Raw genomic sequence first — 26,886 nt, 5'->3', positions numbered from 1 at the left:
GCTTCAAGCCATCACAGTATCTTACCACACCAGACCAAAACGTTTATGGCTTTGAATAAAGTATGAGATTCAAGGGCAATTGATGTGAGACATGAGAATGAGACTTATGTGACTGACGAATATCAGCTGCTGAGTTTCCTGCTGTGTATGTAATCCGTATTGAATTGCTACTGAAAAGAGATAGGAACTGTCTCCTTCTCCATTAGCCAAAATTTGTTAGGAATGACCAAGAGCACATCTTTCCTGCTAAAGGAAAACAGGCCTGTGTCTGCCTCTCTCAGTTCTCTGTGCAGCTTTTTCTATCTGTGTGGATTTACATCTGTAACGTCTGTAGATACCTTCTCTACATTATTTTATTCAAAAGGAGCTTCTCTTAAAGTGGCAACACAGTGTTCCACATCTGTCCTTGCGGATTTAATTGGGCCCCCGTTCCTCCATGGAAAGGGCTGTGGTTGCAGTGATGTAGATAGGACAACTTACATGCATTTGTGTGTGCACTTGTGTATGTGATGGGGTTTTACCTTGGAATTCATGTTACTGCAGCTAATTAACATTTATGAAAACATGTACAGATTCATGTGTTGACCTGGGTGAATCTGGGACCAAGATATTAACAGCAGATCCTTTCAATCCTGCAAGTTGCAGTGTGAAGTCACCACAGATCAGATTTGTTCCATCCCATCCCCTGCCACCCTGGCACTGGTGTTTTGTGGCTTATCTCTCCTTCCGGATGCTGTCAATAGGTGCTCAACCCTTCTAACAGGGAGCTGCCCACTCTTGCCTTTTAAGAGATGTGCTGATCCAGTTGTCAAGCCGTAACGATCTGGCCTTTGTCAAAGTCGCTCAGGTCTTTACAGGTGTCCATTTCTCCTTTACTCGACACACTGACTGTGAGAACTGACACTTTACTTATCGTCTAATATATCCCAGAGCCAGAAAAGCACGGTTGTCATAAGATAATCAACCATATTGCCTTCGTCTGTAAGTGCCCATAATGGTATGGCTCATCAGGGTCTATGCTGGATCTTTAAGGCTGGCCAATAAAAACATTGATTTCTACTTCACAAAATTAGGGACATGTAATTCACATTCACTGACTTTCCCTAAGCAGTAATTGTGCTTGTGCTCTTATGCGGAAATAGTTACAGACAATATGGTTTCAGCAGAGCATCAACTCCCCCAACAATGAGTTCAATCACAGCTCCCCAACCATTTTCCTAATAGTGTGATTGACTGTTGTTTCTGTGTTAGTGGGTTATTGCCTCCTACAGCTGTGCAGTCGGTGGTTTCAGACAAGCTGTCATGCTGTTACAAACAGGGACGATTGCCAGAGAAGCCTACATGGATACTACACGTTCATTAATCACCCTGTAGAGTCTGTGTAATCTTTCAAGTCCACAGTAAAACAGCTATGTTGGTGTTTTTTAAAAGGTTGAGTGAAAAAATATTTTTCAGTCATCCTCAAAGACCACTTTCCACTGCTGTAGATTAAGGTTGTATGGGACATGATTTTGTGATATATCAGTTAATCATCCACTTCTCTGTCGAGGAGTTGTTTTTTCACAATATTTGACGTTTTGTTCTTGCTGACACTGTGGTTTTGAAGTGAGCAGAACTATCTGCTGTTTGCATGATGTTACCCCAGATTTAGTTTTCTGCTTCACTCTATCTAACCTGTCATTATAAGATGAAATAATGAAATGTAAACAGACAATTACTACTTTTTCTATATACATTTCTTTTTAATTTTTGCACTTTTACTTCTTAAAGTCTTTCATGAAGTGTGAAGTGTTTTTTTATCTGTCACTCGTAAATCAGGATGGGCTGCTTGTCCATGTACAAACTGATGAATGGGACTGAAAATGCAATAGATAGACTTATCTACTGTTAAGCAGGTTGCTACTAAGAGTAATAGGTAATCATTGCAAAGATGGTTGCAAAAAACAATCCCCAGTTATCTCTCTGTACCAGCTGAAGGCTTTTCTCCAAGTTTTTGTTGAAGCTTGGGAACATGACAGGGAGTTTTTGATTAAGTTAGGAAGAAACAGAATTGCTGAATCTTAAGAAGCAGACATAAAAGAGGTGCGCACATTAAAATTTTGTAAGATTCTTCTTTTATGTTTCCGAAGGATAACATTTAGGGACTTTTTGGGAAAGAGTTTGAGTTGAAATGTCTTTCACACAATGTCTTGTTTTTTAAACTTAGATTAATTTTAAGTTCTGGAAATCAGTTAATTGCTGAGTCACTTAATTTCTGGCTGTTACTTAAGTTTATATTTTATAGAACACAGGTGACATCAATGCAGCTGCGTTTTAAATGAAGGAAAATTACTGTCTGGTCCTTTGACCAGTGTTAATTAGTAGATACATTTAGTAGTAGGATGGATTTTAGTATTTATTACTTTTATAGCAAATTATTTGGTCTTACAAAAAGAGTCACCATCAAATGATCTTCTCCTTACATGGATTAAAATCTTGGGCCAGAGTCATTTCTCAACTAGTGCTGTTTAAATAATCCACCTATTGTAATCAAATTGTCTGGTTACATGATCATTTCGGGTCGTTTCATACACGACAACATGAAACATGTTTTAACTGCTGTAGCCTACGACTGCAATCTACCGTATGTTTCAGTTCTCTACTAATTTATTCATTTGAGGTTTTTGGATTGCAACCGAGTGGAACGAATGTCCCTGCCTGCCTTAAAATGCCTTCCTAACATAAGTTCACCGTACTTGTGTGAGTGTGTATGTAGGCTTTCTGTGCACACTCGCACACCATGGGATATCTTACTCTGCTCACACCACTCAGCAGCAAGTGCGTTACATGATGGGAGTGAAAAGCTCTCACACTGATTATTCTGACTTGCTGCAGGAGAGAGGCCCACAACGTATTTTATCTTATTTTATGTTTAAATCTGTTAATAGTGAATAGATCTGTTTAATTACTTTATATTATTGTACAAAAAATGTCAATGTAACTGAGACTTTAATCTGTATGAGGAATGAAAAACAAAATGTTGTTTTAACAATGATCTTATATTGATCAATTTGACCTGGACTGACACTGACAGTTGATTACACTGGTTGTTTGTGTTTATTTGTGCGTGTTTGAGCGAAAGGATGATGGCAAGAGGGAGAAAATGTTTATTAACATCACCAAAGCAGATAAATCATTACAACGACTTTTTGTCAGCCCTCTGTTAAAGAGGCAATACAACACACATCAGATCCAACTGATCAGTGAAAAATCATCCCTGAGCGTCCACCAAGGTAATGTGCAGGATACAAAAACACATACGCGCACACACACACACACAACATCGAGCAACGCAAACTCAGTGCTCTTCCCACTCATGTACATTGGCTGCCAGAGCTGTCTTTGTATCCCATCACCATAACAACTGCCTCACAGAGCATCTGGAAAAAAAGGAAAAAGCCAAAGTGGATTTCTCTCACTCAGTCTGACTTGGAGATGGTGAGAGTAGCGGTCGGCAGCTCCTCGCGGCATGTCAGTGTGGTGTGTCAGAGTGAACATGAAGCAGGCTTGTAGAGGCAAGCGGGCTCCAGATGACTCAGTTTGACGAGAGCCGCTGTGTGATGTGAAATTTGGAAGGTATCGTAGAGTGTGACTTTTCAGAACGAGGGATATATGGTAGATGATGCCGCATATGGTGAGTGTCTAACGGCTGCTTGATTCTCTTCTCATTCCTGTCTGAGCCTTGTGCAAATTATCAAGTTTGTAAATACAGTGTGTGTATGTGTGTGTGTGTGTGTGGAAGCTTTTGCACATGTGGATGTTATGTAATGACTTGCGCTCAGAAACCTTGATTGCAATAATAATGAAAGTTCTGAAGCTCATTTGGGATACTGCAGAAACTGTAATTAGGTCCTCAAGATGCATCTTAGGCTATCATGTTTTCATAATTTTTTTTAAATATAGTTTATATTACCAAAATCCTAACATACTGGAGCTAATTTGTGTAAATATTTGTCTAGTGTAATTTCAGCAGATGGTCATTAAATACATTGCGGCCTATGATATTATCTAACAGTCTAAGATAGTTTACCCGATTCCTCTTTCTTTAGACTAAAGTATAGTTCTATGTTCATCAGCACAGGGGGGTTAATGTTTTTTAATTACAGAAGAAATTAAGTGTTTGTGTGCATGTGTGCATACATTAGGATTTTGCTGGGTCAGATTTGCACATGTATATCTTTTTTAATGAAAATGATTTTAAACATTGATATTGCCTCTCAGGCACTGCAGAATAGTATGAAATCAAATGTAACATGATGTCCTGCAGGGTTGTGTGTTCCACGTTGTTGTTCAGCACTTTGTATGTTTCAAATATTGCAACAGAGCCTTTGTAGCAATTGTAAATGTAGCTGCATCTGTGTATTATTTTGTCTTTTCAACATATGAAGACAGTTTGTATTTTGCAATTCTGGAAATTGCAATTTTACAGTTCAAGCAGTGGTCATAAGTGATTGGCTGTGCCCACTAAGGTCAGTCGAGCTGGGGTGAAAGCTCAACAAGTTTGAACTTTCCACACCAGCACTTTACTCAGTGCACTGTAGACGTCCACACAAAGCTGTTGTGAGGCACCATGTGCATAGCAATGGGAAGGGATGCGCAAAAGCTGATTTTCCTTTACTTTGCAGCACTTTGCCTTGTCTTTTTTGGTTCATCCTATAATTGCTCATATATCTACTGCACATGGTCAATTTGCTTGGTATGATGGAACAAAAATAAAACCTAGCAACATAGAAGCAGAGAGCAGACACTTAAGCTTTCATCTCTGAACTGCTGCATTATTAAGCATCACCATCCACATGAGTCTGACATCACCCAATCACAGTTGTCTCTTCCTCTTGCTTCCCGATCTCCCCGTTCCCTTTTCTCCCTCTATTAGGCAAACTTGAAGAAGTTTATGGAGTATGTGCAGCAGAGAAACATTGAAAAGGTTTCAAGGTTCCTGGAGAGAGGCCTGGACCCAAACTTCCATGATCCAGACACAGGAGGTAATGAACACTGCTTAGAAATAGTCCATCCATACACTATTTAATTTATTGCCCTTTTTGTCAACCGTGATTTATTTATTCTCTTGTGTTTTTTCTCTATCTCCCTCTTTCTCTCTCTCACACACACTCTTGTTCTGTCTCTTTCTCTGTCTTCACCACAAAATGACCATGTATGGATTTTCTGAAATAAGCCCTATGCAAGCTGGGTAAAGCTGGATTACTCTCTTTGCTAATCTCCTCATGTTTATGCAACTGTTTGTCCAGCCATAAAGGAGATTTCCCTGTTGGGTGACCTGTAGTCTAACAGAGGAGCTGTGAAGCGAGGGCAACATGAGAATAGGTTGGTTTAACACCTACAGGATGCGGCCACTTAGGCCCACCAGAGGCTGACAATCACGGCAGCCAAGGCAGTTATCTAACTGGAAAGCCACTGTAGATGTAAACCCACAGTTTTAATAACTGTACTGGGTAATTTTGGCATCAAATATTGACAGCTTCAATTGTGAGAGAAGTTAATTCGTTAGAAGAATTCACAATAATGTCATGGAGAAAATATAGATTGCTTATACATCTTTGCATTTTACAGAATGTCCTTTAACACTGGCGGCACAGCTGGAGGGATGTGCAGATCTCATCAAGGTGCTGAAGAGTGGAGGGGCACATGTGGACTTCAGAACAAAAGATGGCATTACTGCTTTACACAAGGCTGTGCGCAGCAAGAACCATACAGCACTTATAGTGAGTAAAACACACGCGCACACACACAATCACAGCAGAAAGCTGAATCATCTCTTTTATTTCTTTTGCAAACCCAATTGCCTGCTTGCAAACTTCCCCTATGGAAAATTTGAATTTGCAGGCAGTCAATCTGTAGCAGAGGGTGCTTGAGCAATTACTAAATATGTGGGGCTTAATACTCCATCTGTGAATGGGCTGGCATATTCACTGAATGGCCCTGAATGTGTCTGGTCTGAGGAGGCTTGTATCCCAAATGAAAGGCTTTACATGAGTCATACTAATTGATTTCATGATGAGCAGGAACTGTTGAAATAGAAATTTGCTAGTTCCACACAGTTATTAGTACTTAACTAATTCAGTCGCGCTGGGCCATGTAACACACTTGAGCTGTTGCTGCTGGTATTCTACATTTGCAGATGTGTGACTGAATTGATCAGTGCCACTGATTAAATATTCTTTACTAATGTTTCTGTTTTTTTTCCCTGACACACCATTACCTAATGATAAGAACAGCTACTGTATATAATCCATCCACACGTACCTGTGTCTTTGACCTTCACATTGCATGGTGGTGATAGATGTAACATGATAGAACATGATGATGGATGGGACTGTGTGAAGACCTTCAAGCATCATTCCCCTGTAACCAACTTCTTTTCCCACCAGACGCTGTTGGACTTGGGCGCATCACCTGACTATAAAGACAGTAGGGGGTTGACTCCTCTGTACCACAGCTCGATGGTCGGAGGAGACCCCTACTGCTGTGAGCTGCTGCTGCACGATCACGCCCAGGTCGGCTGTGTGGATGAGAATGGCTGGCAGGAGATACACCAGGTATTACACACTGACACACACACACACACACGGATAAAACAGTGGTGGGTTGTGTGCAGAATATAAAAGCAGGTGCAGTGTAAGTGCTCTTGTCTGGTTTTCAGAGTTTTTTTATTTTTGTGTTTTCAACAGTTCCTTTTTTGGTAGTCGAGCCCTCAGGGTTGGAAGGAAGTGTGGGAGGACTGTCAGACTTTTCTGTAGATCTCCTCTTTTAAGTCCATTTGTAACAAGACTTTTTAAAGGAAGAAATAAATGCATTTATTTGAAAAAACATTTGTAAATTATTGTAGTAATTGATGGGGTTTATTCCATGGCAGTTTGCTTCGACTACCCACCCCTATATATACAGTACACATTTGTTCATTTGTAATACTCAATCAAAGATATGCATACAGTAGCACAAACACTGATGGCTACTGAAATTTGATTTGCTATGCATGTCGATATCTATGTCGACACAACAGAGTTTAGAGGCCTACAGAAATTTCTAATGGTTCAGAGTTCACTGATTCTCACAAAGTTTTCATTGTGCTGTAGCTGCAGCTCAATCTTAAGTGCCTTCCAGTCTAAGCGGTGCTGCGTCAAGTATACTGTGGATGTAGGTTCTTGACTAAAGAAGCAAAACGCAGTATGTTGTGTACTTATTATATACACACAGCCTCAAGACACACCCTGCTCTGCAAACTAATGGAGGTTGGTGCCCACATGCTGTCTTTGTTTGTTTTTTGCTTATATCTCAGTAGTGACAGAAACACTCTCAAAATGTGAATGTTCTTATACAGAACAATGGAACCGTACAGACAACAAGGCTGTGGGTTTCAACTTTTTTGTTGCTGACACTGAATATGAATTAGAACAGAAGTTCCTTCTGGGTTTAAGAGCAGCATTTCACTGTAGTGAGAGTAAAAACACTTGAATGTATATTTCTATGCAAATGGTCTGTGGAAGAAAATGTACTATTTTCATTCAATTTATTTTACTGCCGTAGTTTTTTTTTGCCACAATAAATATAAAAACCCATTTGAAGTAAGAAGCTAAACATTTCCTGCAATGACCTTTCATTACTCACATGTGCTTCATCTTTCTGTCTGCTAGTCTGTCTTTTATTCTCTCACAGTTACTAATATTTACTATTGGTCCTGCAAAGTTGTTTCTCGAGGTCGGGCTTTATTACTGTGAGGTAATTAATTATGAGCAAGAAGACAAACAAGCACAGACAGATTTGTTTGTATGTGACAGATACAAGCAGTTTAAGACAGTTCCTCTGTAAATGTAGCCTCTCTCACTGTCTCTTCGTGGTATCCCAGACTGACATGATGATGACATCAGGGCTCAGTGGGCACCATAGCATCTGTTATGGGACTTCTTTCGTTTTCCTTGTTGCTTGCTCTTTATGACTCTGACTGTATGTTTGGGGATGTTGTCATGTTGCTCATTTAAAGTGCCCAAAGCTCTTGGCCGTATTTTGTCCCAGCAGCTTTTACATTTCAGTTCTTGTGAGGAAAATTCTCTGACTCAGACTGCTGCATCGGCATCTATATGCAGGTCACTGTCCACTACCATCCTCTGCTGCACTTGACACTGTGCTGGACTAAAATATTTAGTCTAATATCTCAGGGACTGTTGTCCCTATGACAGTCTCTCATATCACCCGAACACATTTTCCAGCATCTAACCTCTCTGAAAACATTCCTGCTTTATTCTTTATAACTCTGATGTCACATTGTTGCAAGTTGTTCTATCAATAATTTAAAATTGTTAAGAAATATTCTCAAAAACAAAGTGATCTTCTAATATGACAGCTGACACTAAATAATTGTGTTTGCTGATTTGTGACAACAGGACTTTGAATGCATCATGGTGAAATTCTTTCTATTTGAGCTTGTGTGACATTTTTTTGAATGAAAGTTTCCCACACCTACAAGAGATGAGCCTTATTTGGCTCAATTTTAGTGGAATAGATTATGGGAATGAGAAAATCGAACAAATGTGCACCTCCTCATGCATAAGTGGCATTCAATAGTGTGAAACAAGTGGATTGTGCCAATTAAAGGATTATCAGGAGAAGGAGAGATGTCTTCTGCTGTAGACAGACCACGTGGAGGTTTGATTGGGATTAATTGATGCTGCAGACAAGAGATTGGCTGCAACGCAATATCTACCAATGGTGCTATGACACTAGGGAAGAAGCAGACATCACAATCTCATGCGCACCCTGAATGAGAGGCAGACAGAGAAGGGCCTGTAAGGAGAAAGATAGGGACAGTGACAAATGTATCGGTTTTCTGACATGCCATTGTCCAATGATGCTGACCCCAACTTTCCCCCTCATTGGTCACAAAACTCTTTGGCCAGACAGGCCTTACTAAATAAGTCATATGATGCTTTTTTGTGGTTATATGTCATATGGATTTTGAGTTAGGAGCTGATTATGTTACACAATGCTGTGGGGGCCGAAGAGGCAGGTTAGTCTGAACAAAAACTTCTTAGAATAGCATCCAAGTCATTTACAGTGGGACAGAAGACCATGAGGGAAAGCTTTTATTCACGTCATTTTTCAATGTGAGGATACAGCAAGAGGTTTGAATAGAAGGATTGATAGTTAAATGCTGAATCAGATCATGCTTGTTTAGAAATTCAACTGTTCAGCGCATGAAATAGTCCCTCAGTCCGATTTCTCACAATTTCATTTCTTTTATCTTGTTCTCCTTATCGCCTGTTTTTTTCTCCGTCTTTTCCAGCATTGGTATTCAAGCGGTATACTTTATATTGTGTACAATGGGTTACACTGTGTGGAAGGTCTGATAACCAGCAACAATCCCAACATCATTTGTGCACTGTCACACACTCTTAGTGAGACAGAATTCAGGAGGGAGGGAACAATTGTCGGGGAGAGTTAGTTCATTTCTTTGTCAATGACACAGAACAAAACCAGGGAGTAGGAGGGAGAACACAGGGAGAGGAGATAAAGATTAGATGAAAAGTTTATTGCTCCAAGTTATGTGAAGCAAAGCCGGAAAATGGCATCAATCTTGCCAGAATAACTTGAACTCACAGATTTGCATTTTGCCTCAGGTACTGTAAGGGATGCAAACAAGGTTTTCCACTGCGTTTAGAGACTTTTAGCAGCATGAGAGAGGAGATGTACACCAAGAACGTAGCCCAAGGAGAAAAATACAAGAAACAGGTTGGATTTTGTCTTTGTAACATTCAGGTGGTCTAAGTGTTACAGAAACGATTTTTTGGGCTGCCTTTTGTTTTTCAGCATATTCAATGTTTTCCACTGTTCCAACACAAATTTTGAGACAAAGGAAAGAGTTGGGTTAGGTGGCGTCTTGTTTGTCTATAGAAAAAGATGGACATGTTCATGCTTATAAGTCATCAATACAACTGTAAAATATTCTATCCTGCATATCTCTCTTCTTTTATCCTTTGTGGTTGCTCCCTCTTGACTCAGTAAGTAAGGATTAAATGGTTAATTGTTTGTGTGTGTGTGTGTGTGTCCTTCTAGGCATGCCGCTATGGCCATGTGCAACACCTGGAACATCTGCTGTTCTACGGAGCTGACATGAGTGCTCAGAATGCATCTGGAAACACTGCGCTGCACGTGTGTGCTCTCTACAACCAGGTAACATAAAAAATGTATTACAGCATGTGGGATGGGGGAGTGGAGCCGGGGCAGTTATCTGTGGGGTCGTTGTGCATTAAATTTAATATCAGTATTCGGTGCCAACACAGTTGGAAAGAGTCATATTTACTGTTCATAGCAGGAGGAGGTCAAGAGGATAAATGTGATGCTTTTACCTTCTCAGACAGTCTTTGAAGTGTGTGTGTGTGTGTGTGTGTGTGTGTGTGTGTGTGTGTGTGTGTGTGTGTGTGTGTGTGTGTGTGTGTGTGTGTGTGTGTGTGTGTGTGTGTGTGTGTGTGTGTGTGTGTGTGTGATTGAAGCAGAGGTTTCATTCACCTGGTCATTGTTTCGCACTGTTTTTGTTGCCAGTTGTGATAATGGACTGAAAGGGGAGATTATGGACAAGCGGTCCAAGTGGGAGTATGGCTGGATGAAAGCAGCAAACCGTTTGTTTGGTCATTTTTAGGATTTGTATTTAGAAAGTGACTCATCGCTGCCAGACTGGGACTGTTTGCAATATATTATGGGATCATCGTTGACTTGCCCTCATAATGATCAATTATCAGCTTCAAATTAAAATATCTAGTGAAAACATTTTTTTGGTGTAACATGCAGGCACAAATTTTTATTGCAAATGTTACTGTAACAGAATCAAGCTGTGCATTAGTTGGTGATTATTCACACATGTATGGTGCACTTGAGGATCTATGGCAGCAGAAGGGTTATATAAAAAATATAGTCCAGTTCTTGTGTATGACTGTTTCCAAAGGCAAGCGTAGGTCATTGATGTGTTTTTAATAATATTTTAAAATCAATAAATATTTAAATCACAGAGGATTAATCAATAAAGCATAGATAATATATATCAGATAAGTTCATGATCAATTTGGTCTTGTTTTGAGATTTGTTAGCACTGCCAGCAAATCACCATAAACTAAAGTCCTGCTTGAGAAATCTTAAGTGATCTGCCAATATTTGCTGTCTCCATTTTTCCTGCCTTATGCTGTTTGGGCTGGTGGTATTTGTATCGCACTCAATGCAATATACCAGAAAAGTGGTAGTAGCAGTTTATAATGAGATGACATGATTGTAGGGTCCTAAGAGGCAAGAAATGCATATAGTGTTTCCATTAAAGTCTGAATTTATGTGTTCTATACCACAAGGGCACTGGGACATGAGGGCAGTGAAAACCGCCTTACTCATGTCATGATTTTTAAAATATGCAGCAAAGTCCTATCAGAGGCTCCTTACAGAGGAACTTGTCACCAGGAGTTGTGTGAGAGGCTTTTTGCTGATACTTTGATACTTTAAGTGATCACTTCATGAACATTAAAAGTGTGATACAAACGAAGCGAAAAATCTTGACATGCATGTGTGTGAGTTAATTTTATCTGCGTACTTTGGCTAATTCCGTTCATGAGGAATGACCTGCTTCAACTGGACTGGAACACCAAAGTCTCAGGGGAGGGAGGGAGGCAGGAAGTTTGTGTGGTTGGGAAGCACAACATCAATACTTAATACAAGTCATTTGTAACACATCCACGTGACCAAAGTCATTACACGTTCCAGTTCACTGTGAAGGGATAGGGCCAGGAGTTGTGCGTCTGTGGAGCAGGAGGCGATACAGTCATACAGTGAATGGATGAATTGTTTAATTTACAGTTAGAGCTTCTTGTAAGTCACACCCCGGTAATGGACCGTGCCCCAGCTCTTGGGTGCTAAAGACCGTTATCCTGCCAGTGGAAGCCAAACACCACGTTGAGTTGATTGATCCCAGAAACAGTTCGTCTTAGCAGGGCTCCAGCAAACTCCAAACAGGCTTGGCTCGGCTGATTATGTGCAATCACAGAAAGACAGGGACTGGTAGAATTGACCAGGAAAGTGGTACTGATCAATAGATCCACACAGAAAAAAACTGTGTCACAAAGACGGACACATTATGGTGTGAGTGGATGGATGACAAAATTACATAATCAGCAAAAAAAAAAAGCCTGATCAATGGTCTGAAAGTCCCAATTCTGAGATCTAGCTGTCCATTTACATAGTGGTCTTTTAGCTTGGCAGATGTGCCCAGCAGCAGTGAATGTCAGGGGCCTTTAACTGGCAGATCGATCCATGGGAAATGGTTGAACTAACGGTTGAGAAATAACACAATAATGAGTGTAATTAAAGAGAGTTGACACTCAAACTGTAGAAATCAGTAAGACCAATTAAACTCTATCGTGAGCTGATGAGATACGTCACTGCTTTTCATGCACTTTAAAGGGGAAGAATTCAGCTCTTAAGAAGGGTCGTTGGAACAGGGTAGTCAAAGCAGGATTATTGCCTGGAGCCTGGAGCTAAGAGGGGGGCCCCTGAGAAACGCTGATTACGTTTTTACACAACCGTGACAATTTTCTGAGAACCTCCTTAAATTCTCTGATTGGCAATGTTCAGTAAACTGCAACACCGTGGACAAAAGAACCCCTAGCAAGACCCCATGCCACGAGCTTTCTACCAAAGGCTTATTAAGTTTAGAGGATTGGTTGAAGACTGGATTGTTTGAGTGTCTGTGGGATGTGTCTCTGTCGGTGGAGGTATGCCCTTAAACTTTACCACTTAACTGTAATTTATGTGTATGTACAGTCTGTGCTTGTCCTTTGAATGATTCAATGTAAACACAAGCTGTACATCCAGCGGAGGATGTTTATTCTGCTACGTCAATTTCTAATGAGGGAAGGAATCTTCGCACATTAAACACCACTGAGAGGAACATCTGTCACACTCTTTTCACATGACTGACCCACATCATTAGTGTAAAACACTTGACTTGTATTTACTATGTATTCCTATTTGACCGGAGTAATCAAATCTAGCAATCAATGGAGGGACACCTGAAATGGTTTTCTAAAGGAGCTCCTATAGGAGGCCTTGGAGAGAAGAGTAAAACGGATGACCCACACTGTAACTGGCCATCATGTGTGCATGTGTGTGTATACTATGTGCGATGAGAAATTCAAAAAACACCAAAAGAAAATAGCTGTTGAGGTGCTAGAACCATTTATTTTAAAATATCTCCACGGTTAAAGATGTGTGTAATTTTGTTTATTTTATTTTATTATCTCTTTTATTTTCTCAACCTATCAAGATCCATGTGTTATGAAACATAAGGCATCTTGCTAACCTTGCTTCTTTCATTCCTGTGAGCTGAATTAGCCGGAGAGACTGAGATTCATGCCAACGGCCCCCAAATGGACAAGACTAAGGGGATATTATTTTCAGCTATTGTGCTTAACATGAGTTCACCTTTGTATTGTTCTCTATCCTTTTTCCTTGTAGAATTTTAACTTTAATTGACTTATTTGTCTTTGTAAAGCATACAAAGTATTTTTTTTTTTTAGTGTGTGTGTGTATATATATATATAGAGAGAGAGAGAGCGAGAGCTGTGCATTAAAACTGCATAATATATGGTTAATTAGCAATTAACTAAGCTAACAGCCGTAGGTGTTTTTAGGTGTTTAAGAGCCTTAATGGTGGTACAGGCTTGTAGCAGCAGGAGTAATGATGCATTATTCATAGGACCTACTCTATTTACAAAAAGCCTCTTGTCTTCACTATCAACTGTATGTTTTTCATGGGCTGTGCAGGTTCATGTAGGTTTTCCGTGTCCTAGTCGACACCATGGTATTTATACACCTAGCTCAGTTCTGGGCAGTCAGACACAGCACCACACACTTTACCAGAAGTGTTAGCTTTATACAGTAAAATGTAATATGTGTGGGGTTCATGAGTTATACCCAGCTTGATGAGTAAAGCCACATGGACGTTTATATTCTGAACCACATACTCAATCAATCTCTCCATGTGTGCCCCTGAATGAGTGACTCAGTGGTCACGGTAGTCACCAGAGTCATTGTTGTGATTGGGGAGCAAGGCTAGTTGTGTTAATTTTGCTCTCAGTGTTAAATTACATATCGACCGTCAGCCAGCCAGTACATGGACATGTAACCATGTCTATCAATCTATTATTGGGCTCTTTTTTGCCAGAGGCGCCTGTGCTCATTTACACACCAATATATATGGCAATGTATATGACAGTATACACAAGAGAGAGGAATGTGCGGTTGTCAACTGATTGGTCTTGTTGTGATGTGTATCCCATATGAAACCAATTTCAACTTGTGTTTTTTTCCTTTACCAACATGCTGCTTTTAGTTATAGATTAACAATTGATTTTCTGACGGACATTAGTCTCTTTTTAAAGACCGTCCATTTCTATGTCCTTCATTTGTTTTCTTTCTCCCTCTTATTTGTGTTTCATGTGATTAAAAGATTTATCTCTAGAACCTAACTCATAGAATTTTTAAGGGAAGACATGTTTTAATCTTGGCATGAGGTGAGGTTTAGGTTTTCAGGGGTAAACCAGTTTCACGACGTATCATGGAATGAAAATTGGTGGTTGTCATTCAATGTAAATTTGCTTATTATTGATATTGAAAAAATGCAACTGAACAGAGAATCTTGTGTGCATCTCCTCTCTTCCTTGACTGCCTATCAGTGCAACACAGATGCATACAGTGGAGAAAAGGGCAGATACGGCTGTGCAACATAATAATACATACCACATGACAATAGAAAAATGTCTGTCATGAGATTTTTGGCTCCAACAAAATGAGCAGCTCGTACTGAAAGGAGGGGCTACTGTTGACATGGGGTGGTCTAACACAAACTAGAAAACTTTGCAAATTATGTCTTAGACGCCACAACAGACTCAAACAGCACTTCTTTGCAGATGTGAGCCACAAAAGAACAGTTGATTGCTCAAAACAAAAAATATTTTGCCCAGAAAACACCATATGGCAAAGAATCATGAAGATGGAAGGAGATAAAGGCTGCTGTTACAATTTGCATCTGCAAACACATGGATCCAATTTACATAGCTGAGAAAAGGTGTGAGTAACGAGTTATGATATGTAGCGTCATCTGGATATGAAATTACTGGGATATGAGATTTTAGTTTCACAACCATAAAGAGAAAAAGACTGATATCTCTAATCTCGATCCACTGAAAAAGAAATGACAATCAGCAATGTAGGATTACTCTAAAAGCAAATGTAATAATGTCCTTGAAGACAGATATCCAGAAGCGCTATGAATATTTTTTCAAATCCTAGTCCCCAGCTTCATCCGTGTTGTCCATTCGATAACCTCTGACTTTCAAACACATACATCTGTCTGTTGTATTCAGGATAGCTGTACACGAGTTCTCCTGTTCCGAGGGGCCAATAAAGAGATGAAGAACTACAACAGCCAGACTGCCTTTCAGGTGTGTGCGGTATCCAACGACCACAGTGTGTTTCTGTGTATTATCATACCTGACATGTCAGAGCTTAATGGATTGAATAACAAGGCCAAGGTCCTAATCTTGCTATTAAAATTGAAGCCACATAACAGCTCCCTCCATCTCTGTATTTCCAATGTGGCCAGTGTCTGAACTCCAGACGTTCTGGTTGACAAAGTCTGTGAAAAAAATTGACACTGACACTGTGCAGATCAAAGCTTGTTTGTGTAGTCCACACAGTGCCCAGAAATTTGCCACACAACACAGATGTTATGTACCTGATACAACAAAGTACTGAATGTATAAAACATTTATTAGGAGAGTGAGAGATGAAAATGTAATGTTTTTAAATTCACTTATTTCTACCTCCAGGTGGCTATCATCGCAGGAAACTTTGATCTGGCTGAAATCATAAAAGTCCACAAAGTATCAGACGTTGGTAAGTTTAAAGCAGTGGTAGTACTGAACACCAACACCCACTGTCAGTGTTTCATTAGATCAAATGTTAATGTGGTGTCAGGGAGACATCAGATAGATGAATGGTCAGGGGTAGACGGTGGAGAGTCTCTGTGATTACAGGTTGAACACTGAGGTGTGTGAAAATGAAGGAGATGGAAATGAAAGAAATGTGGAGAACATCTCAGGTGTTTATTAGATCCCTGCTGTGGTTCTCTGTGACATGAACAAGAAAACTCTGCCATCTAGTGTTGATAGACTGTAATACCCTTCTTTTCATATCATAAAATAGATTTCAGATATTAATTTTATATTAAATTTGTACCCCTCCCTCATTACACTGCATGCAGGTTAAATTACCCAGACAATGAGCCGGTAATGTACGTGTGAACAAACAATTATTTTTGGTTTAAGTCTTTGTTTCATCATAAGAATATTTAATTTGCAGATACAATAAGAATCCAGTATTTCTGTCATCAAGGATATTAAATCGCTCCTCTTATTTTGGATTTTCATTCTTCAGTGGTCAATATTAAATTATGAGAATTGATAAGACTACTGCAGTTTAATAATCTCATCTCTAAGGGTTAGCTGCAGAACCATCAGCCCCGGATCCATTGTGTCACATGCATTTAGTTTTTCTCAGTGTAAAGTCATTAAAAAAAGGAATTGCAGTCTACAGCCAGGTTTGTGTGAATTATTAGTGATCTTTAACGAGCTAATTTCAGTGACCTTGAGATGAGTAATTTCCCATCACAGCATTCCGGTCATTACATCTGCTCCACATGATGTGGTGAGGCTGTTAAGAGGTGGTCAAGGCCTTCATATGTCTTCTCTCTCTCAGTACCTTTCAGGGAGACCCCCTCCTACACCAACCGTCGACGTGTGATTGCTGGCCCCCTGCCCTCGCCACGTTCCTTGCTCCGCTCTGCGAGTGACAACAATCTGAACGGGGACCACGATCACATCCACAGTCAGGCCCCCCGAGAAATCCGCGGCCGCCAGGGTCACTCCCCTGTCCCCTCACTGCGCAGTCTGCCAGCTTTCGGGCAGCAACACAGCAGCTTCGGAGAGGTGAGATGGAGCCATTGAATTGTTATCTATATGTGAATATTTTAGCATGAATGAGTAGGAGACTAGTGAAGGAGAAAATGAGACGGATGATTTGACATAATCTCTTTAATGTGGTTCCTTTGTATATTTTGTTATATTATATGTTACACAAAGACAATTGCAATATTATAAACATGCATGTGATACTTCTCTTCTTATGCTGTATGTCAGAGCCGTCATGGCGAGATGCCTGACAGCAGTCTCCAGAGTACCGGCAGCTCTAGATCCTCCCATTCACGTTCGCCTTCACTACACCACATGCATGAAGAGGACAAGCCGATTCCCAGAAGGTCCCACAGCCATGGCTACCCTCACGGACACGGCCCTCGTGGAAGACTCAGGTCTGTAAGGTTTGACCTCAGTTCAACTTCAGTGATTACCCATCTAAACTCTAAACTAACTTTTTAGGGAGATCTTTATGAAGAAGCACATTTTTTTCCTCCAGCTCCCACTCAATGCCTCACACTTACCAGTCTTGGCAGCTATTCACTTTAAATAGACAATCTGTGTGGCCTTGTGATCACGCACCTACTTTGATATTTAAACCTAATTTCAGAAAAGCCCCATGTGGTGGTCTGAGTCACTTGTTAGTCACGAGGCAGCATTCTGCATCGCATCACATGGTGGAGATAAACATGAACTGAACATGAAAATGTGCCGTACGTTAATGGATTCTGGATTAGATGTATAGTGGTGAACTGAAACCTTGATCATTAGGAGTTGTCTTACAATTTGTTGTAGCCATTGTGTGGCCCTTGCTCTTGTCAGGGTTTGTCTATGCCAGGTGTTTCTGACAGAGACAGTTGGTCTGCTAATGTAACAATCTGGGCTGAAATGCAGCATTTATCCTGCAATAAGGACAGAGGGTAAATAACATACTTAAAATCTGTGTGTGTTTGTACATGTCAATGTGTATATTTAGACACATGCACATGCCCTCACAAGCTGTGTGTGTGTGTGTGTGTGTGTGTGTGTGTGTGTGTGTGTGTGTGTGTGTGTGTGTGTGTGTGTGTGTGTGTGTGTGTGTGTGTGTGTGTCTCTGTCTCTGTCTCAGTCAGTTTGTATAAAAGAGTTTGAGAGACGGTTGATACGCTTTTGGAAATTAGAGCTATGGGCAATGCCATTGGACGTGCCACTCAAAACAGCTTGTCACTCGGTTGATGCATAAATCCACCTCCCTTGTACACTGAACCATTAGACAAACTGAACAGTGAACTAGGGCCCTGATCACATCTCAGACTGAAAGACTGAAGTAGTTTACTGACACTTGGGGCTCTGCCTTACACCTGGCACATAGTGGTGCCAAATCTGATGTTGTCGTAGACCAACACAGTTGTCATTTTCCAGTCCAAGACCCACATCGTTATATATTGTTCATGAAACTGCGCCCATCTGTGCACCCATGGGTGAGTTTGTTTTCAAAAGATGTCTGTTTAGGTGCATTGTTGGCCCATTGCCATCTTTAGACAGCAGAGCGGTTGCTCCTTAGAACACTGGTCTAGTTTCAGGGTTGTTTTTAAGGGCACATTATCAAGACTGTAATGTACCTACATAGGCAGGTGTGCAACTTGCGTACATGCATACACTACCCTTTTGAGCCTGATGCGGTCACTTTTTTTCTGCCATTAAATTAGCAAAAGCGTATTTGTGCCTTAAATACATATGTGCCCTTCGCTTAAAACCACGTGCATAGATCAGTAAAATAGAGACCGTGGTTTGTTCCACCTTTTATAATAATAACTTGTCAGAGATAGATCACTTACATACATAACACAGCTAATATGATTTGACAGTATGAGGATGCCAGTGTTTGTGTGAAACAGTCTGATGTCTGACAGGGGAATTGCATTACAGCCCAACTCCAGCTGTACTCTCCTCTCCTCTAATACTCTTCTGTCACTTTACTCCATCCATCAAAGCCCCTTTCTCTCTCTCTCTCTCTCTCTCTCTCTCTCTCTCTCTCCCTCTCCCTCCCTCCCTCCCTCTCTCTCTACCTCTCTATTTTTCTACCTCTCTCTCTCTACCTCTCATCCTCTCTCTTGTACGCGCTCATATAAACACATACAAACGGTGCCATTAATCTAAGGTTTTGCGCCTCAGAGCAGTCAACATCCTTTATTACATCATGTAACGTGCACATGTCAGACCATAGAAACCTGAGCTCTGAAATGATCAATCTAAAATTGAGTTACATGAAGTGAATTTGGTTCATTCATAAATTTACACTGCATTATTAAACCCCCTTCCTCTCTTTCTATCATGTGTATCTTTAGAGTGAGCACTTCTTCTTCTGCTCCATCTTGCACTACATTGGCAGCAGCGTTCACTGAGAGAGATACCTGGCACTGTTTTGATTTTGATAATTCAAGTTTGAAGAAAGGGAAAAAGAAAGAGCTGAAAAAGAAAATGGACTCTTGTAGGTTTGGTATGTCTGCTGTGTCCTGACCTAAATGGCCTTCTGTACACAGGGAGTTTAGACCTTGTTCCTCTGTGCACATTAGCCTTACACCAAGTACTAAGGTGAGGTGAATGTATAAAAAGCCTAAAACGAGCAGCTGGTCTCAATGGCCAGAACCTGCACCCAAGTGAGACTGATGCTGTCCTTGAACATTTTCTCTCTCTCACTTCTCCCGCCTGCTCTCTGTTTCTCACCCTGACCTTCTGTTTATGCCCATGGTAACTCTGGAGGCATCATGGGTACCAGGGGAGTGTGAAATTAGCTTGGCCAGTCAACAGCCCGCTCAGCAGCAGACTCCAGCATGTTCCTGTGGAATTTACCTTCCCTTGCACCTCGGTTGTGTGCAGTGCTGTCAGGGTTCAATAGCTTGGCCAGGAAAGTTTAGACAGAGACAATGGAGAGGATACAGATATGTCAGAGTAGCATAGTAACACTTAATCAAGGAAAAACAATAAAACCAAGGCAGATTAAAGCAAAACTTGATAACAATTACTCAAACTGATTCAGTTTATCAGATATGACAACACTGAATGATAATATGGCAGAATTTTATTTTGAATAACCCAAATTTCCTCTGTCATAAGAAGCTAATTGGCTGTGTGATTGCTACTAGTGCCATCAATAAAAAGTGATTTTCAGTAGAAAGCACGGTGTCTTGACAGCATCAGTTTGAGAAATTGTGATATTTTGATGAGGGGATTTGTACACAAGACGCTACACCTTTCAAACATCTACTCAGTCTGAATCATGTGAGATTGTGGTGCTAGCTGGAGGACTCACTGAGCCAGAGAACTGTCATTGCCTGCCGCTGTGATGTATCATAACCCCTCATGTGATGTAAAAGCATCGTCCCATTTTCTTCACCTTTTAATTCTCTCTTATTTGCTGTTCTCCTCACCTCTCCCTCATCTCATATTCTTCCCTCTTTCTTTGCATTAGTCACACCAGTGGCTGTTGGTGTGTAGATTATCCATGGGGTGTAACACAGCCAAAGGGCTGAGGTACACAGAGAAAAAGGAGGACAGGAATAGAGGGAAAGAGGGGGAGAAGATGCAGAGTTGGGCTTTTTCTGCTTCACCTGGGGAGAATAAACATCAGAACCAAAGGACACGGGAAAGTGGTATTGCTCTGTGTAAATCATAATTCTTATGTGAGGGTGATTTAAAACACTGATGTTGTCTGCTTGGGCCTGGACACACACAATAAATCAACAATAGAGCCATGTCACGCAGCACAGATTTACAGCTGATTGAAGCATTGCTCAAAGTCAGAATGCATCAAACAATGTGGATGTGCATGGTTTACAATATGGTGAAGGCCAGTCACTGCAGGACAGAACCAGAATATGCTGATAACTCTGGCATCTTATCTTCAGCCTCTTCTGCCACTCATTCCGGACCAGTTCATGGTAACAGTTTGCTAATCACGTTAGCTCTACTGTCTCTTTTCACACACATCCTTCAGCTTTTCCTGGGGGATTACAAGGTATTCCCAGGTCAGATTTGAAATGTAATCCTTACAGCATGTTCTGGGTTTACCCTGGGGGTCTCCTCCAGTTTGATCTGTCCATGAAGCGCCTTCTGCATATCTAATCCCTTCACCTCGTCCCTGAGGGTTAGCCCAGGAAGTTTTGGAAGGGAACTAACTTTGCCTCCTTGTATCCATGAACTCCTGCTTTCTGTCAGTTCCCAGAATGTATGACCACAGGTGAAGGTAGGTGCACTGATAAACTCAGGGGCCTCGCTTCAGGCTCAGATCCCTTTTACCATGACAGTCAACCTCCTACATCACTGCATACCTCCTCCACCTGTAAATCACTGAGTCTGTTTGACTTACACCTTGTGAAATAAGTTGGTAGCTATTTTTAAATTTAGTCTTTAAATCAAAAACACTTGTGTGTGTTTGAGTCATATTTCATCAATGTCCCCCTTTTTATTGCTTGTCAAGATTAGTTTCAGAGATTATCAAAGATGTTATCAAATGTTTCTCCTTTTTTTTAACAACAAAAAATAGATTTTACAGGTACATTTTTATTTTCAAAACTACATCTGTCACGGTTATTGTTAAATGATTCAAAAAGTTGGGTAGTCTAGTCACTGACTAAATTAACACAATTGTGAGCAAGACCATAAAACACTTAAATTTCTTAATTTCAGTTGGGGATTAATTATGTATAACAGATGGCTCAGAGCAAGGCCCTGTGTCCCCATATTCCCTCCACAAACCCACAACACACCCTGAAAAAAATGCCAAAGCAAACAACTGTTGTCCATATGAGCTAAGTGGTTTGTTTATCTCAGCCTCCTCCCCATTCTTTGATTGAGGTGGAGTTTCGAGTTATCTGTTGGTCAAACCAATTGACCCTTGTTCTAATTTTACTTCAGATTCTCTGCTAAACCTAATCTGCATATTTATTCTTCCTCCTTCATAGCCATAAACACTCCCACATCGGACAAGAAAGAATGAGAGAGCATATTTTCATACAAGTGCAGCAAAGCAAAGGCAAGCTGACGATCATTAGGATGCAAAGTGTGATGCTGATTATGACTGGGTGTAATGGGCTCATCTCACCTCAGAGAGCTGGGCTATTTGAGGAAAAAGCCATTTACCTGAGACAGCAATGCAGTCATGTGAGGGGAGGCTACACTGAAGCCGCTTAGTTTGATAGCATCTGCGAAAATGGCATTTAATGACATTTTCTGTTGCATCCTCAGAGCTATGTAGGGAGTTCATAGATTTTGACATTCTAACTGACGCAGCTTGACTCATTATTGAGCTGTTCAAATGTTAACCTGTCTGGCTCATTGATCCTAATCAAGTATTTGAGAGCTGGAATGCTCAAATTATTGATTTAAAGACTTCTGATAAGGGACGTCTTATCTGTGATAATCTCAGGTTTGCTCCAATCTTGAAAACACAGGAAGACACAAGCATTTGCTCTTGATTGCTTTGTGCAACTCACAATTTGGGTTAAATGATAAATATTTCGTTAAATATTTATGTAAATTTTTGTTGATTAAAGTTAAAACCTAAAAGTTGTAACCCCCATTTTATTTGAAAGATAAAATGTGTAGTGCACTGTTTTCAGCGAGTTATTAAAATGTGTAAGATGAGAGAAGAAAGAAGTCAATTGGATCAATAATCCATGTTTTTTAAGTGTTCCAGGTTCATATTATTGACTTATCAGTTCATTTGTTGGCTATATTTTCTCTCCTTTTATTGACAGTTGCCATCGTTACAGAGGCAGGGCTGGTGTCCTAGGAAACGACACAGCTTTTGTAATAGTCTGCCTTAGAACTTTGTGTGTACTTGTGTGTACTTGTGATGCATCCTACATCTGTATCGCGTACAAGCTACTTTTAATGAGGCACATTGAAAGAGAAGAGAAATCCATGCAGCGAAACAAAAGGAGGCAGAAATAAGAGCTTCTGTGTCGAATGCAGCATGACTCACCATCATGTTAACTGAATATGAACCCCAAACATTAGATGACACACTCATGTGTTACTTATAGGAAAAAATACATCCCTTGCTGAAATGGCAATGTCAGATGGCCCAATCTCATGTCAACGACTAAGAGCGTGTGTCACACATTGAACCAAGAGGCTTCCTGATCAGCTGCCAACATCGCTATAGTCAAGGCATTAGTAGGGTCAGTTCAAGTCAAACTAGCTGGTAGGTGGGCGTGTCCTATATCAATTAGTGATGACTGCGCAGAATCAAAACCCCCTCCACCCACGATCTCCTCCTACAACACACCACCTCTGCTGACCTTGCACACCTTGGAACATACAAACACACACTGTTTAACAAGTGTCTCTGCCATAACAAAACTACATTTATAACCTGTTATTTAATAAGAGTCATGAACTGATTAAATCTTTTTGGCACCAATACCAAACCATGTTAACCAATGTCAGTCCTACTCTTAATTTACATTGCTTATATGCTGATTCAACAGCCTGTATATCTTACACTAACACATTAACACTGAAATAACAGAACTGTAGTTTAGGTTTCTTTACTACGTTTTTATTATTTATTATATCATTGGCCCATTAATATAAAATTGTGTAAGCATAATGTGTTGCTTTGATTTGACTGAAAGTTCAATAACAGTGACTTGATGTGAAACGCTGAGATGTCTCACTTTGTTGGATTTGTTGGAACTGCGGAAACACTCGTAGTTGTACATATGCGTTACAGAGTGGTGGTGCTTCTCTCTCAAACTATCTTTGACAAGTACTGTCAGTGGGTTGCAGAGACAACACACACTGACACCAGCCACGTTTGATTTAGGCCTGCCTTCAAGATAATTAGATACAGCCAATAGAAGGAACAACCAGCCTTTGTTATCAAACCATCGACAGCTGTTCTCTACACTGCATTAATGCAAAGGATTTTTCTCACTCACCTTACTGAACCCACCAACACCCGTAACACGCAATAGACCAAAGCCGGGTGCACTTGAATCTTGGCAGAATGTTTTTATAATTGCGGATTTGCAAGGTAGAAAAACACTTCTCTGCATTCAGAAGGGCACAAGTGCATTTTCTTAAACATGGGCGCGGGTAAATGACAACTGCATCAGTGTGAAATTAGCAAAGACATAATCATGCTTGCTTCCATTTTGCTTGATAGGGTGTCAATCTGACGATTATCATCCAGGCTACAGGGAGCAACTGGGGTCAGGCTGTGTACACAACCTCTCAACCTCTAGATATATGAGGTGGCAAAGGTGTGCCGGTGGAGGAGGCTGATTTGATCATTGAAATAGATGACCTTTAAGAGAACACATTTTTTTTGTTGTGTGTGTCACGTTGACAAAGCCTCATCTCCCTACTCCTCCAGCTCTCCATCTCCTCTCTGTGTGCTGCTGATTTTCAGTGCCAGGGCTCCGACATTAACATGCGGCAGCCATCCCGGCCCCTCAGTCCCTGCGGTAATTGGAAAGCCGTCAGCAAGCCGTTGTTTCGATGGAGAGGGGGACAGAGAAAGAGAGGCTGGGTGAGATGGGGAGGGCAAGAAAAGCAATAGAGAGTTAGGAAGGGAAAGAGACAAACAAGGCTTGAAACAAGGGAACAGGGAGGACATAGGGATGGAAAGGGGGAAAGGGCACAGGAGACAGGAATCAGGTGAATGAAAGAATGAAGTGTCTGATATAACTTACAAGTGGAGGAATGGCACAAGACTGAAAAAGGTTAAAAGGTAGATAGACAGTTATTTAGTTCAATTTAGAGATTTCCTGAGATCTAACGTCTTTCTAGGAAATGTCGCTGTGAATAATGTCAAAGTCTCATTTCACTGCATAATCAAGTCACTTGTTACAGTGAATGATCAGAGTGTGTCACTTGTGTGTTTATATAGGTGTGTGTGTCTGTATGCTTTCATTTCTACACAAGCAGCAGAATAATACTGAATGCAACGTGCTGATGAATGAAGACTAGGCGGAGCTCTTCTGCTGTTGTATTAGAATTCACCACCAGAGAGTGAGAGAGAAAAAGAGAGAGAGACGGTGAAGATGCAATGCCAACAAAGGTTGAGAAGGAGAGGGATAAGAGGGGGAAATGGAAGCAAGAGAATGAAAGAGAGGAGGAGATTGAAGGCAAAGCGAAAGAGGGAGGGGCGACAATTAAACCAAATGGGTTGGAGCTTTTTGCCCCCCCACCCCACTGCACACAAGCATGCAAATACACACACACACAAACACAGACAGAAGCGCGCATACACATACTCTCACAGCCCGCCTCAGGGAGCCATGGCGCATGCACACTCGCAGGCAGACAGGCAGGAGGAGATCAATTGTGCTCTGGGACGCGTATGTGTATGTCAGCGATGTGTTAGTGACATGCTGGTAGTGGCGTATGCCATGCTTGCTAGCGGAGGTGCAATCTTAGCATGAGTAGGGGGGGTGGCTGTCTGTGTATGTGCCTGTGCACACGGCTAGAATGCACATAGAGGGCTTGTGGTGTGTGAGTGTGAGCGAGCCGTCAAAGGGGAGGGGAGCCACGGAGCGCAGCAGCAGTAACAGCAGCATTGCCAGAGTGTGTGTGAGCGAGTGTGCGTGTGTGAGGGGTGGAGGGGAGAGGAGAGGCAGACGCGGCGGGACTCCCGGGAGAAGGAGCAGGAGTCGGGGAGTAGATCCAGCCTCTCTCCTCCACAGCAGGAGAACCAGGACCCAAGGACGAGGCAAGATCTGTAGTCTTGCCTGGAGCAGCTGGAACTGGGGACACACGGGAGATCTCTGTCCCTCTCTGGAGGGGGCTACTACTGGAACCCCAACTCGAGATGTGTCTGACTAAGGGGGGCTTCCAGACGGATCAGACCCATACAGAGATAGAAACTGTGCAGTCCCTCTTACCGTTAAATATTTCTGCTTCTCCCTTGGTTATGATGCTGGGCAGAGGGGAGAGATAGAAAAGAGAGAGGGTAACAGGGAGCAAGAAGGATTTTCTCTGTGCCATTAGGGAAGGAAGAGAAGGGAATAAGAAGGGGGGTTTGGGGGGATGGGAGGAGTGTACTCTCCTCTCAGGACTCTCCTACGGACCACCGACTGTTGACTGTTGATCGGCAGGCACAGGACTTGTTTATGATTCCCTCCCTGGCTACCATAACAACCGGGGGGAGCCACCAGGTTGCTGTCCCCCTGACGACCATGTCAGTGACCACGGGCCTCAGTTACCAGCTCCCTGGAATCACCACAGTAACATATGTGTTTGTTTACAGCCCCGGCTCAGTGCAGCGAGATCCGAGCCCCCCTCATCACACACCTCCAGCGCTGACAGGCCCCCGTGGGCCCAAACGGAAACTCTACAGTGCTGTCCCAGGACGTACCTTCATCGTGGTCAAGCCTTACACGCCACAGGGGGAGGGAGAAATCCAACTCAACCGTGGAGAGAGGGTCAAAGGTAAGATGTCTACTGTCATATTCCTCACTACAAATTGTATCCCCTTGCTTAACCTACTACTGTAACTACTACTTTTTCACACCACCGCCACTAATCTATATTTCATAGCATGACAGCAGCTCTCTGTCATCACCACTAGTGATGTTTCAGTTGTACTGTGACGTCCATGGCTACATGACTGCCAGAGTTGGGTCTGTTGCAGAATAAAATAAACAGACATTCCTGTGCTCATACTTCTCAGATACAAAGCACACCATTACTTCACTATGATTTTTCGCTGCAAAGCGGTTATGTAATCTTTAAAGCTGGAAGTCATTTCAGTGTCATTTGAGTTGACATTGTGAATTACCATTTCATTCACTTTGTAAATATGCTGTTTTGTGCTCTACATAGAGGTGTCGTGGCT

General features: G+C 41.4%; 1 protein-coding gene across 11 annotated transcripts in view; it reads left to right on the top strand.

The window, feature by feature from the left end:
• Window positions 1–26,886, top strand: part of shank3a (SH3 and multiple ankyrin repeat domains 3a) — a 171,871-nt gene that overhangs the window by 88,189 nt on the left and 56,796 nt on the right. For 10 of the 11 annotated variants that reach the window (XM_034588086.1, XM_034588082.1, XM_034588087.1 and 7 more), the window contains 9 exons: window positions 4,916–5,024; window positions 5,611–5,762; window positions 6,429–6,596; window positions 10,108–10,224; window positions 15,453–15,530; window positions 15,918–15,984; window positions 16,846–17,075; window positions 17,286–17,455; window positions 26,299–26,480. In XM_034588086.1, coding sequence (XP_034443977.1) covers window positions 4,916–5,024; window positions 5,611–5,762; window positions 6,429–6,596; window positions 10,108–10,224; window positions 15,453–15,530; window positions 15,918–15,984; window positions 16,846–17,075; window positions 17,286–17,455; window positions 26,299–26,480 — 1,273 coding nt within the window. Of the gene's footprint in view, window positions 1–3,504; window positions 3,674–4,915; window positions 5,025–5,610; window positions 5,763–6,428; window positions 6,597–10,107; window positions 10,225–15,452; window positions 15,531–15,917; window positions 15,985–16,845; window positions 17,076–17,285; window positions 17,456–26,298; window positions 26,481–26,886 lie in introns of those variants that run through there. The other variant, XM_034588092.1, reaches the window with a different exon arrangement.

The sequence above is a fragment of the Hippoglossus hippoglossus genome, chromosome 6 (assembly GCF_009819705.1).
Source record: "Hippoglossus hippoglossus isolate fHipHip1 chromosome 6, fHipHip1.pri, whole genome shotgun sequence".
NCBI classification, from domain to species: Eukaryota; Metazoa; Chordata; class Actinopteri; order Pleuronectiformes; family Pleuronectidae; genus Hippoglossus; species Hippoglossus hippoglossus.
Note: the sequence above shows the minus strand (reverse complement) of the source record. Positions and strands in the feature narration are given on the sequence as shown.